At 37.1% G+C, this 12,571-nt stretch overlaps 1 protein-coding gene across 4 annotated transcripts; it reads left to right on the forward strand.

Annotated features, from left to right (window-relative positions):
* Positions 1 to 1,045: 1,045 nt before the first annotated feature.
* mtdha (metadherin a) lies at positions 1,046 to 10,852 on the forward strand. Of its 4 annotated transcripts, none has more exons than XM_067412410.1 (12): positions 1,046 to 1,490; positions 2,074 to 2,199; positions 2,832 to 2,916; positions 3,078 to 3,242; positions 3,364 to 3,411; positions 4,073 to 4,240; positions 4,574 to 4,654; positions 4,771 to 4,848; positions 7,000 to 7,118; positions 7,361 to 7,459; positions 7,560 to 7,674; positions 9,256 to 10,852. In XM_067412410.1, the coding sequence occupies exons 1-12, from the start codon at positions 1,140 to 1,142 to the stop codon at positions 9,321 to 9,323; spliced, it is 1,503 nt and encodes a 500-aa protein (XP_067268511.1). In that variant the 5' UTR covers positions 1,046 to 1,139; the 3' UTR covers positions 9,324 to 10,852. The 4 variants fall into 4 exon arrangements, with proteins under 4 accessions (XP_067268511.1, XP_067268512.1, XP_067268513.1 ...); XM_067412411.1 differs by having other exon boundaries at positions 3,081 to 3,242; XM_067412412.1 differs by having other exon boundaries at positions 2,077 to 2,199.
* Positions 10,853 to 12,571: the final 1,719 nt, after the last annotated feature.

Here is a 12,571-nt window from a genome sequence, read left to right on the forward strand (position 1 = left end):
TTTATTTAGAGAGAAAACTTTAAAACAGAAGATTATATTAAAATAAAAGTTTATTTGTCAAATTAGCCTATAAGATGTTGACTACAAGAAATTTGCCTGTGCGCGAATAGAAACCACGCAGACGGAAGAAAAATAACAATCTAAAATATTAAAGAGAACACTAAAAAAGAACAAGTAAGAAGAAGAAGAAATACAAAGAGTAAGAAGAAATACAAATATATTTTTACAAAGAAGTAAAAAAAAATCCTACTATGGTAGTCAATGGGGGGCGAGATCTGTTTGGTTACTGACATTCTTCCAAATATCTTCCTTTGTGTTCAGCAGAACAAATAAATTCATACAGGTTGGAAACTACTTGAGAGTAAGTAAATGATGACAGAATTTTCATTTTTGGGCAAACTATCCCTTTAACTCGAGTGGACTCGGAACGCACTCAGGGTTGAGGAGAACCGAGAACCAGATCTTATTCAGAACCGATTCGATTTTTCGAAGTTGATTAATTCATTACTTACCAGACAAAATGATATGTAAGACAAAGGTGTAAGTACAAAATTATATGTAAGACTTATCTCAGATATATATTCATCCGCCGAATATACTCTTATCAGTGTTTCCTGAACTATTCAACTCGTAGTCGGATTCCTTTCTGAATGACTCTTAAGAGTCGGTTCTTTTTAATGAATCAAAACCGTATGAATCGGTTCGATTTTATGAATTTATGTTATTTATGAAGTTATTGCCCAATTCTAAATGAAGCAAACATTGTTGTACTGTAGCTAAAAGCTGGTGAGACTTAAATCAGTTACTGACTGGTTATTACGACAACAAACTCAGATTGTGAGCTTTACTGTAAATAAGTGAATGAAATATGTTACTACATGCTTAGTCTTTTTATTCAATAAACAGAACCAATTATTGTCTCTCCATAATATTGTATTATTTTGTACATATTGTATTTATTTTTGTGTGTTATCGGTGTTGTCTAGGTAGTCAGATCGATAGGTTGAGGCACAGCCATCATGTAAGAAGGCGAGAAATACTAAAGCCACTCCCTCCTGCCGTTCACTGTCTCCCGAGTCCCGCTGCCAGCAGCAGCTCACTATCCGTCTCTGCTTGCGGTTCTTGTCCGCCTGCTTAAAATGGACCTGGACTGGCGAACTTTAGCCACACAGCGAGCCGAATACGTGTCCGACCGTATCCGCGGGCTGCTGTCCTCCGGCCTGGATTTCCTCCGGGCCGAGCTGGGGGTTGATCTGGGGATAAAGCCGGAGCAGTATCCGCCGTGGCTGATTCTGAGCGCGGCGCTGTTCGGGCTGGTTGTGCTGGTGGTACTCGCGGCCTGTGGACGGAGGAAGCGCCGAGCGGCCCCTGTTACTGTGAGTCCCAGCACCGCCGCCGAGACCCCGGTCAAGACCGCCCTGCCACCGAAACCTGTGAAGACCGAACCGAGCGAACCGAAGAAGAAGAACAAAAAGAAAGCCTCCGACAAGGTAAGCGGCCTGTGATCGTGATTTCCTAGTGCTAATGGCTGTACCTCAAAACCAAGACAGCTGAGTTCCTAGACAGCCCTTTTGGACACTTATGTGATACCCAAATTTGAGATATAGGTAGGCAGCTTACTAGGTTTTGAGATGCAGTGCTATAAATCATATGGAAGTGACTTGAGTAATTAGCACAAGAGATTAGCTTGAGTAGCTGCTAACGTGCTAACCTGTCAAAACCATTGAGAAACAGCTTTTGATATAGAAAGCATTTCCTTTTCGACTATTTCATTCTAAATATTTTTTCGTACCCGTTAGGATTAAATTAACAAATAAGACGTTGTTATTTTACTACAAGTGTCGTGATTTGAGAGACACGAAGGCGATAGAAGAGCCACGTCGCACAGTACAGTAGACCGGTTAACTCACGCTCTCAAAAGTTTCGTTTTTGCCAAACACCACCTTTTGTGAGTTTAACCCATATTGTGACCGTTTTTATGGCCTAAGAGGAGTTTTCAAGCACTGTCAGTTGATAGAGGAAGGAAATGTGGAGTTTGTGATGGCTGGTTTGGTAACTGTCATGTGCTTGCAGCAGAAGGCCCAGGCGAATGGACAAACAGTGGCTGAACCTCAGCAGGAAATCAAAGTCACCGAGGAGAAAAAGAAACCTGCACCAACACCAGCACCAGCACCAGCACAGCCACCTGCTGATGCAAAGGTTGGTTTCACTTGGTATTCATTCTGGTTTCGTGGAGGAAGTGTATGTTTATATGTTTGTAGTAACAATAACTGTAGTATTAAAGTCATAGTATTTCATTTTTCTCAATAGCAAAACAGTTTAGAGATTTTTTTGCGAACAACATCGAACATAATTATGCAAATACTTATCTTTTGTGAATGTCTTCACAATCATCTAGAATGCTGAGTTTCTTGTAAATGCGACTTCGCTTGTTCATTCATGTGCTTGGAAATCCTTAATACGATATTTCTTATTCCACTTGAAGGGCACGGTAAAACTATGAAAGCTATAAAAGCTATGAACGTTTGCATCAGCCTTGGTTCAGTCTGTAAACAGTGATTTGAGAGAGGTCGGGTGTCAGTATCGGTCTGTAATTTGATAATGCAGATACAGCAAATGTAGGGTACATCCAGAGGGGAAACATGTACTTTGTCCCAAGGCCTTAAACTTTAGGCATAGTTTTTACTATACGAAGACCAAATAAGCATTTTAAGATATCTTAATATGTCTGAAATGGCACTTCGTATCTGTAGTAAGTGTGAGAGCAAGAAGTTACTTTTGTTTCTGACTTGTCAGGAAGTTCTAAATGAGTGTTTTTGGTTCCTGTGTAGACCAAGAAAAACAAGAAGAAACCAAAACCAGAGGTGAAGTCAACCCAAGATGTTTCCTCCACCGATGGCAAGGAACCTGATGAAGGTATGAAACTGGGTTACCGAACTGCAGCAACTTCACTTTTTCAGTATTAAAACTGTTTGTTAGTAATTAGACTCAGAAGTTGAAATGCAAAATATCTTGCTTCAAAGAAATTAAAATGAGCTTCTTTGAGAAGGTTCTTTTTTCAGTATGACTGTGTTTAGCAGGTGCTTGGGAAACCAAGGTCAGTAATCGAGAGAAACGTCAGCAGCGCAAAAAAGAGAAGGGCCCTGGCGACAGCTCTGGGAGTCCTGAGGCTGGAGATCGTGCCAGCCAGAAGGTGGAGCAACCTGTGGTTACAGCCATAGCTGGCACCAAAAAGAACAAAGGTATGCATTTCCTTTATTTTAGATTTGTCTGGCATTCAAGAAAAGGTTAATACACAAGGGTTGCCTTTAAGATACAAGCTAGTTTTAGTCACTAGAGCTCTCTTCCTATGATTTCTTGTAGAGTCATCACGTCCCAAGGCTGCGAAGGGTGATTCCATCATAGCCCCAGGTAAAAACTTCATTTACAGAATATAGATTCTGTGATCATTTCACTTTTTCTGTGTTGATTGTCATGAAAATTGGATTTAAATATCATGAAAAATATTTAAAGATAATACATTAGACTTTTATTGTTAACTAAAAGAATTTCCAGAGTTGCTGTTATAGATTTTATACAATTTATGAATGACAGAAGTTTGAAAGGGCATAGATGTACAATGCAGATAAAAAAATATATATATATATATATTTTGAAAGATATTTATACTTTTATTCAGAAATTATGCATTAAATTGATCAAAAGTTACATTTATAATGTTACTAAAGATTTCTATTTCAAATAAATGCTGTTTTTTTTTTTTTTTTACACAAAACATCGATACGAATAAAAAATGTTTCTTGAGCACCATATCATCTTCAGAGTGATTTCTGAAGGATCATGTGACACTGAAAACTTGAGTAATGGCTGCTGAAAATTCAGCTGTGCCATCTCAGGAATAAATTACATTTCAAAATATATTCAAAAAGAAAACGGTTCATTTAAATTGCAACAATATTTCACAACATTCCTGTCTTTGCTGCATTTAAACACAAGACTTCTTTCAAAACCATTTTAGCAACCCTAAACTTTTGAATGGTGTCTATACCTTACAAATATCTTTTTCTTTTAGTGACGTCTAACTGGAATGATGCGAACTCTGTTAACGGTGGAGGGTGGACAGATGTGCCTGTGAAGTCAACACAAACAAGCGCTTTAAACAACGAGAAGTGGTCTGTTGGGAGAAAGACCCTTGGGCACAAGAACCGTGATAACACCACCTGGAAACAAGAGTCGGAAGGTAATAGATCACAGTTGTTTATGACCCTGCCTTGAGTTTATAACAGTTATTGGCTGCATTTGGGGGTTTTTATCTTTCAGATGATTGTGACAGAGCTTGTAGTTTGTTCTTATGTGTAGCAACTGATTAGATGGCAGTTTCAATGAAATTCAAACCTCGTTGTTATAGAAGTTATTTTGCTTTACTTAAAATGTATAGCATGGTAACAACATATTTATCACAGTACTTTTATATTTTGCAAATTAGCAGTTGACTAAAATTGGGTTTATCAAGTAATATTTTTAAATTTTATAGCTGCTGTGGATAAACATTCTGTCTGATTTTTATTGTCAGGGCCATGGACTGCTTTGGAAGGTAGAAATAAGGCAGAACCAAACCCAGTGAACTTAACAATACTTGGACTGAACACATCAGGTACGTGTAATTTTCACTAAGCTGACTGTTTTGTAAGGAGCTAATAAGCTAATAAGGAGCTTGTATGCTAATAAACACTACAAACATTAATCATCTTTTCCCATGTATTTTCACAGGTGGAGAGACTAAATCAAACATTGAAAAAGGGCAATGGGACAAAGTACCCTCCGTTGACAATGAATGGTCCAGCTACAGTAAGATCAAAACTATTATAAATATTATGATGTTATTATAATGTTGTGAGTATTATAGTCAAAACTTCTATAAATATTATAAATGTTGAAAACAGTTTTGCTGCCTAATATTTTAGTGGAAACTGAAAAAGTTTTTCAGCAATTTAAAAGGAACATCATTAGAAATCTTAAATATTAAAGGAACACTCCACTTTTTTTGAAAATCGGCTAATTTTCCAACTCCCCTGGAGGTAAACAGTTGAGTTTTACCGTTTTCGAATCCATTCAGCCGATATCCGGTTCTGGCGGTACCACTTTTAGCATAGCTTAGCATAGTTCATTGAATCTGATTAGACCGTTAGCATCGCGCTTAAAAATGACCGAAGAGTTTTGATATTTTTCCTATTTAAAACTTGACTCTTCTGTAGTTAAATCGTGTACTAAGACCGACGGAAAATAAAAAGTTGTGATTTTCTAGGCTGATATGGCTAGGAACTATACTCTCATTCAGGCGTAATAATCAAGGCTTGCACAGGGAACGTGCCTTGCAACCATGGAGACGTTTGTGAGAGACGCTGCGTAATATCATTGCACTGCTGCAGCCATGGAACGGCAGCAAAGTTCCTTGATTATTACGCCTGAATGAGAGTATAGTTCCTAGCCATATCAGCCTAGAAAATCACCACTTTTCATTTTCTGTCGGTCTTAGTACACGATTTAACTACAGAAGAGTCAAGTTTTAAATAGGAAAAATATCAAAACTCTTTGGTCATTTTTAAGCGCAATGCTAACGGTCTAATCAGATCGTTTACTGTTACTTTTGATAAATTTAAAGGGTTGGTTCACTAAAAAATAAAATTTCTGTAATTATTCTCCCTCATGTCGTTCGACACCCGTTCCAGACTTTTCATCTTCGGAACACAAATTAAGATATTTTTGATCAAATCCAAGAGTTTTTTTATTTTTTTATTTTTATTTTTTTTATCCCCAATAGAAAGCAACATAATTACCACATTCAAGGTCCAGAAAGGCAGTAATGATGTTGTTAAAATAGTCAACGTGACTACAGAGGTTCAACCTTAGTGTTATGAAGTGATGAGAATACTTTTTGTGTGCAAAAGCAAAACAAAAATAACAACTTTATTCACCAATTTCGTCTTTTGTGATGCGGACGATTCTGAATTGATTCCCAAATGTCAAATCGATTTTCTAAAGGTTAATTGATAATATGATATTGACGGAAGGTAAAAGGCGGAACTCTGAAGAACAAAAGTGCAGCGCCCGGACAGTCTGTTCGTGTCCGTGGAGTGAGTGGAACAGAGCGAGTCCATTTATGGAAGTTGAGCTTCACGCTCACACGCAAGCATGAAGCTCAACTTCCATAGGATTGAACTGTAAACGCTCACTCTGTGCCAGTGGATTAAGAGACCTATGATGGCTTAGCGAGAAATCCGGCACTCTCTGCATTAAAAGCTATAGCGTATGGGAGCATGTTGGTTTCTATGAAATTGATATGAAAAAGCACCTGGGCTGCGTTCCTCAAGAGCATTGTAAGCCCAAGTTGATCGTAGAGACCATTGGTGGCATTGTTCGATGCTTTTGGGAAACACTACCCTGGACAAGCCACACTATATTCAAGTTATGTTACTGCTGTATTATTAATATTTTATAATATTGTTATATTGCTTATTGCACATAACAGGAGGATGTTGTTGGAAGTCTATTATTTGATAGTGATTCAGAATATGCTGAAGTCTGTATTAATTTCCTATAAGTATGCTACAGGCACACATTTTTTTTCCTGTTGGTTCTTTGCAATAATGGGACATATGCTGGCAAATGTAACCTTCTAGTTGACTTGCCAAATCACTTTTTTTGTTTTATTAATAAAAAATATTGGAAGTAATACGTTATAGATCATTACAAATACTTTGCTTTAAAAGTACCAAGTAGTTAAACAGTGGCAAAAAAGAAAACATGAATAGAAATTATTTTGGGTGAACTAACCCTGTAATGTGTCCTTGCTGAATAAAAGTGTATTTATATATATATATTATTATTTTTATTATATATATTTTTTTTTTTTTTAAATCACACTGACCCCAAATTTTGAATGATAATGTATATCATAAAGGACTTATTAACATTTCCAGTGTCTCTGTATGATTTCAGATGGTCTTGCTGCTGACCCGAGCTCAGACTGGAAACCTCCAGATGAGTTATGGGAGAATTATGAGCCCAAAGTTGATGCTCCTGCTTTGAAAGAGATTCCAGTTTCCAAGCCACTTGGGGTATAAAAAAGTTATAATTAGAGGTTTCTGTAACAATCTCAAAATTATTTGTATCTGTATTCAGATAAAATGAATTGAGAAGACAAATGTAAAATTACTTTATTTTATTAGTTTAATTACTTTAAAATGTAATTTTGTAGTGTGGTTGGGCCTTGGAGACCGTTCCCATTCTTGATAAATAATTATTTAAATACATTCTAATTATAATGCTAAAAAAAAAACAAAAAACACTTTTTTTGCAGGAATCAAATGAAGACAACGACAAGACAGATCCTGCAGGTGGAAAATCCAAGAGACGAAAGAAAAAGAAGAGACCAGAGGAAGAAGGTTCAACCACTGAGGTAACAATCATGTTTTAATAAACCCTAGAATTGATACATGAACACTTAAACATCAACAGTAATTCTACATGACTGACCATATTGTGTGTTCCTCTTCCAGGTGACTCAAGAAGGTTCTGCTCCTGCAGAGAAGAATGTGACTGTCAAGCTTCATCCTCCTCATGTTCCAAAGGATGAGGGATCCAAGCAGAACGTCCCTCCACAGTCTTCACAAAGTGAGTAAATCTCAGATGAATTAATGAATCTAGTGAGAATGTTTAAAGAGGGACTATTATGCTTTTTCCAATTCATTTTTTTTAGTGTGTGAATGATGTTGCTGTATACAAAGCACAAAGTCTACTCCAATGGAAGTTATTCTCTATATCAGTAAACACTAGGGGTGTAACAGTACATGTATTCGTCCTGAACCACGGTATGGGCGTTACTGTTCGTTTCATGCAGTCAGACGACGAATACAGTCTGAAAATCAGCGATGTTTGCTAACCACTACAACAGGAAAATACGCAGAAGAAGAACAGACGATCTAGATATACATGTAATCTCTGAAAATAATATCTCACGTAGCATATTTACCTCAGTCAGGCTATAGGCGAGGTGCTGGAGCACCCACGGAAATGGTCGAGCACCCACGGAAAAATACGAGATATTCTCCATTTGATTTTAACAAATAATCAATTGCAGCTTTCAGACACAATCTTCACCTTTTAAAAATTTTTTTTTGAGGCTGTTTCTATCAAGGTATTTTAATGACAAACGTCGAGAGCGCATTCAAGTGAGGCACAAGCACAAATCTCTCAACTCGCAGGCGGATTTCCTTCACTCTCGCGGAAACTGAACGCAAATTCTCAGATATACAGTCTCACGGCACAGCTGTTTCCTTAAAGTATTGAATGAAAATGTCTTTGAAAAAAACATTGTTTATTAGTCAAATATTGCATTTATTTCACTTCAGCTGTGATAAAGTATGCAAACGCAGTGTGAGCGTCACTGCGGGAAGCAGAAAGTGTCCGACTTCACGTCTCCGTTTTCAGCTCCTCCCCGACTGCAAGCGGCAAATCTCGCCGATCGGTTACATCCAGCCGCAGCCGATGTCGAACATACCGTGGAACTAAACAGAGGCTGTGTCCGAAATCGCATACTCTCTTGAGTAGGTACTTATTCAAAATAAGTATTACTTCACGACTGCCAAAAAAGTATGTTCTTTATAGTATGAATGTAATTCAGACATACTACATTCTCAATGCTGTCATTATCATGTGACCTACCAGCGTCAGTTACGTCTCTTCACTGCCATTCACAAATACTCTACCGTGGCCTCATGGGATGGTGAAGTGTCCATCATATGCACACTTCAGAATCTCGCAGGAAGCATTAGGTCATCCAGGTACTTTTTGCCTGCTCTTTTATGAGTACTGTGTATTCGGACACAGGCCTACTTCTTTTGTCACATACTGTGTTTTGCCTACTATATAGTGGGGAAGTATGGGATTTTTGATGCCGCCTGAGAGTTACTGACACACTGAAAAGGGAAATGCTGCAACAATGTGAAATTTTTATTTTTTAATTTTTTTAAAGGGCATAATAGGTCCTCTTTAACAACAATATAATATGTGAGGTAAATGCATTTGACCGTATACATGTCTAAATGTTCCCCCATTACACAGTTTATTATCAGTATAGTTTGGGTAAAACACTCTATTGAAAAATATTGTTTGTATGTTGTTTATATCCCCACCCTTTCAGAGTTGACTTTGGGTAATAATATACTTTTTTTTTTTTTTTTTTTGCTCCCACAGAGAAATCTGATCAGAACTGGGAACCACCGAAGCAAGTTCAGAAGAAAAAGGCCAGGAAAGAAACATGAATTGTGAATAACATCCAGGATAGCTTATGCAAATAGATTGTTTATGCAATAATTCCACAGTACAGAATTTTATACTGAATAAGTTTACTGTGCTTTTAAAAAAAAAAAAAATCCAAAATAGAAACAAAACTGAGTTGAATGAACTCTGCAAAAAAAGAAAGAAAGAAAGAAAGAAAGAAAGAAAAACTATAGAGTAAAGGTGAGCAGTCCATGGGCTGGAACACTACTTATGTGCACTATTATGCTACACTGAGGATTGTTAGTATCAAACATGCTTTCAGTGGAGCAAAACATTCATGATCATTATTTTTCAACTGCTACTAAACTGATTTTGAACTTGTAGTGTTGAAATCATTTGGGAAATCTACTTTCTTTCCATCTATTACTGTTCCTGTGGCACTTTAGTGCTGGTGAATTGCACTTTGGTGTCCAGCAGTTTCTGAAGTGTTGCAGTTGCTGTTAGAAGCCACAGAGAGGCGCTGTGAGCCGGCGTCTCCTCCAGCAGTACTTCTGTGAGGTGAAATACTGTAATCCTGTAGATCGCTGTGGTGGAAAACTAAAGAACGGTTATATTACAGAGAATTTTTTAAATGCTAAACCTATTTTCTTAAAGCTTTTCTTCCGTCCTGAGTATATATTTTACCCATATGACTGGGTATGTGGATCTTGGAGATGTTTAGAATTACAACTCTTCCCTTTTTAATCAACTACTAGTTGACTCTAATGCTTTATTTCCTGCAAACTAAAGTAGAAAAAGCCACGCCATATGTATAGAACTATAAGGGCTTTTTTTCTATGGTAAAACTCTTTGTAATTGCACTGTGCTGAAGGTTGTAAAATACCATGTGTATTTACTTTTTGTTTCTTGCACAATGTGAACATTACATTTTTGTTCATGTTTTTGACTGAGTAAGTTAGTAGGTTTATGTGATTTTTGATTGGGTAAAGTTGATGATGATTAGCGCAGCTTTAATTCCATGACACTAAAACAGTATCAGTATAAGGAATCTGTTGCCTTAATCAATACTTAGTAGTGTATGCTTTCTGTTCTCTTCCTCATTTCCAAGTTTTTTTTTTTTAGCAGGTTTAACGTTACCTTTCCTTTCGGATTTGATTGATGTCAGTGTTGCACTTGCATGAACTTAACCATTTATATAGTGATGAACAACGTCCTGATTCTCTGTCCACTCGTGCAAGTACCACTCACTGTAAATAGGCTTTAATGAATGATGATGATGATGATGATGAATGGATGTGGGGTGGGGGTGGGGGGAACTGCAGGTTTAAAATGCATATTCATATTTGGGTTGACTTAGTGGTGTTTTGCCCATGGTCGTTTTGTAAATTTCTGTAGATCATGTGTTTCTGAGGCACTCTGGTCTAGCATCGGATGCCTGCCTTAGTTTATCATTCTAGAGGTTACTCAAACAATGTATTTCTACAAATTTATGGATTTAAGAATGATCATGTTTACTTAAGTCAATGCAATATTTCTATGTTGATTTGTTAAATAAAAGAAGATTGCTATTTGAGCTTATAGAGCTGTTGATTTGTTAAAGAAAATGCTCTTTGGGTTCACAGCTTCTGTAGAGTATTAAACCCTAAAAGGTTATTTTATTTTGTAAATGTTATATTTAAGAAATTTAATATTATAGTTTAAAAGTATCCCATCTGCTTAAAGGTGCCCTAGAATTAAAAATTGAATTTACCTCAACAATAACAAGAGTTCAGTACATGGCAATGACATACAGTGAGTCTCAAACTCCATTGCTTCCTCGTTCTTATATAAATCTCATTTGTTTATTTGTCTGGATGTGTACAGCTGAATCATCAGACTAGGTAAGCAAGCAATAACAACAGCGAATTATGGCAGATGGAGCAATAATAACTGACTGATCCATGATATGATATTTTTAGTGATATTTGTAAATTGTCTTTCTAAATGTTTCGTTAGCATGTCACTAAATGTTTCGTTAGCATGTCACTAATGTACTGTTAAATGTGGTTAAAGTTACCATCGTTTCTTACTGTATTCACGGAGACAAGAGCTGTCGCTATTTTCATTTTTAAATTTATAAATTATACTTGCAGTCTGTATAATGCATAAATGCAACTTCATTCTTTATAAATCTCTCCAACAGTGTCTAATGTTAGCTTTAGCCACGGAGCACCATCAAACTCATTCAGAATCAAATATAAACACCCAAATAAATACTATACTCACATGACCCAAAGCATGCATGCAGTATGCAGGACGAACATCTTGTAAAGATCCATTTGAGGGTTATATTAGCTGTGTGAACTTTGTAAATGCACTGTATAGAGGGTATGCATGTGACGTCACCGTCGACCGTTACGACTGTGGTCACAAAAGACTGAGTGGCAGCATTGGTTTTCAGCGTGAATGTCGCGAAAAACACAAAACACATCCAAAACGTGAAAGAGCTTTGTGATTGACTGTACAAATAGCTTTGAAACAAACCCTGAGGTTTAAAAACTGCAGAAAGCAACAGGGGGAAAAAGCAAATGTATCACTGCAATTCACAGAAACAGCTAGACTCCAGGCAGAGAAACATGGATTTGCTGTTATCATTTTGTTGACAACTCATCAATTAAATATTTTCCATCTTATATTCTGCATAATTGGGTGTTTTTAAATAAACAACACTGACAAAAACTATACTAGTATAAAACTATATATGTTTTAGGGCTGGACAATATGATGATATAAAATTGATATAAATGATTACGCGGATTTAAACCTACCTATATTGTAGTTAAATATAATATTCACAGGCAGATTTGCTTTATGCGTTTCCCCGTCGTCGAAATCAGGCACATATAAATGTAAGGAAACACCACTCCTGGCTGCATGTCAACATCCATGGATTAGGTTTATTTCACAATTTGTAAGGAACACATTGAATTCCAACCTTTAGCGTAATTCGTTAGTTGTACTCGCGTTTTCGCAGTTTCCCCTATTAAATCCAGTCATGCAGCAGGTTCTTGTGCCACTCAGTCAAGCTGAGGGAGCGCGCTTTCGGCGGGAAAGTGACGTCGATGCATACCCTCTATTATTGGTTCGCGAGCTCGATGGGCAGGGAGCGCGCGATTTAAAGGGCCAGCAGCCCCTGAATCAGTGCATAGTTAATGATGCCCCAAAAAAGGCAGTTAAAAAAATGAATTAAAAAAAATCTATGGGGTATTTTGAGCTGAAACTTCACAGACACATTCAGGGGACACATTAG

Source organism: Chanodichthys erythropterus, chromosome 15 (assembly GCF_024489055.1).
Source record: "Chanodichthys erythropterus isolate Z2021 chromosome 15, ASM2448905v1, whole genome shotgun sequence".
Taxonomy (NCBI): domain Eukaryota; kingdom Metazoa; phylum Chordata; class Actinopteri; order Cypriniformes; family Xenocyprididae; genus Chanodichthys; species Chanodichthys erythropterus.

What these genes read in the sequence shown, in the direction of transcription:
- mtdha (XM_067412410.1), top strand. Translation starts at nt 1,140, where the DNA reads ATGGACCTGGACTGGCGAACTTTAGCCACACAGCGAGCCGAATACGTG. An exon ending in AAAAGAAAGCCTCCGACAAG is followed by an intron (nt 1,491 to 2,073) that starts GTAAGCGGCCTG and finishes ATGTGCTTGCAG; the next exon opens with CAGAAGGCCCAGGCGAATGG. An exon ending in TGGCAAGGAACCTGATGAAG is followed by an intron (nt 2,917 to 3,077) that starts GTATGAAACTGG and finishes GACTGTGTTTAG; the next exon opens with CAGGTGCTTGGGAAACCAAG.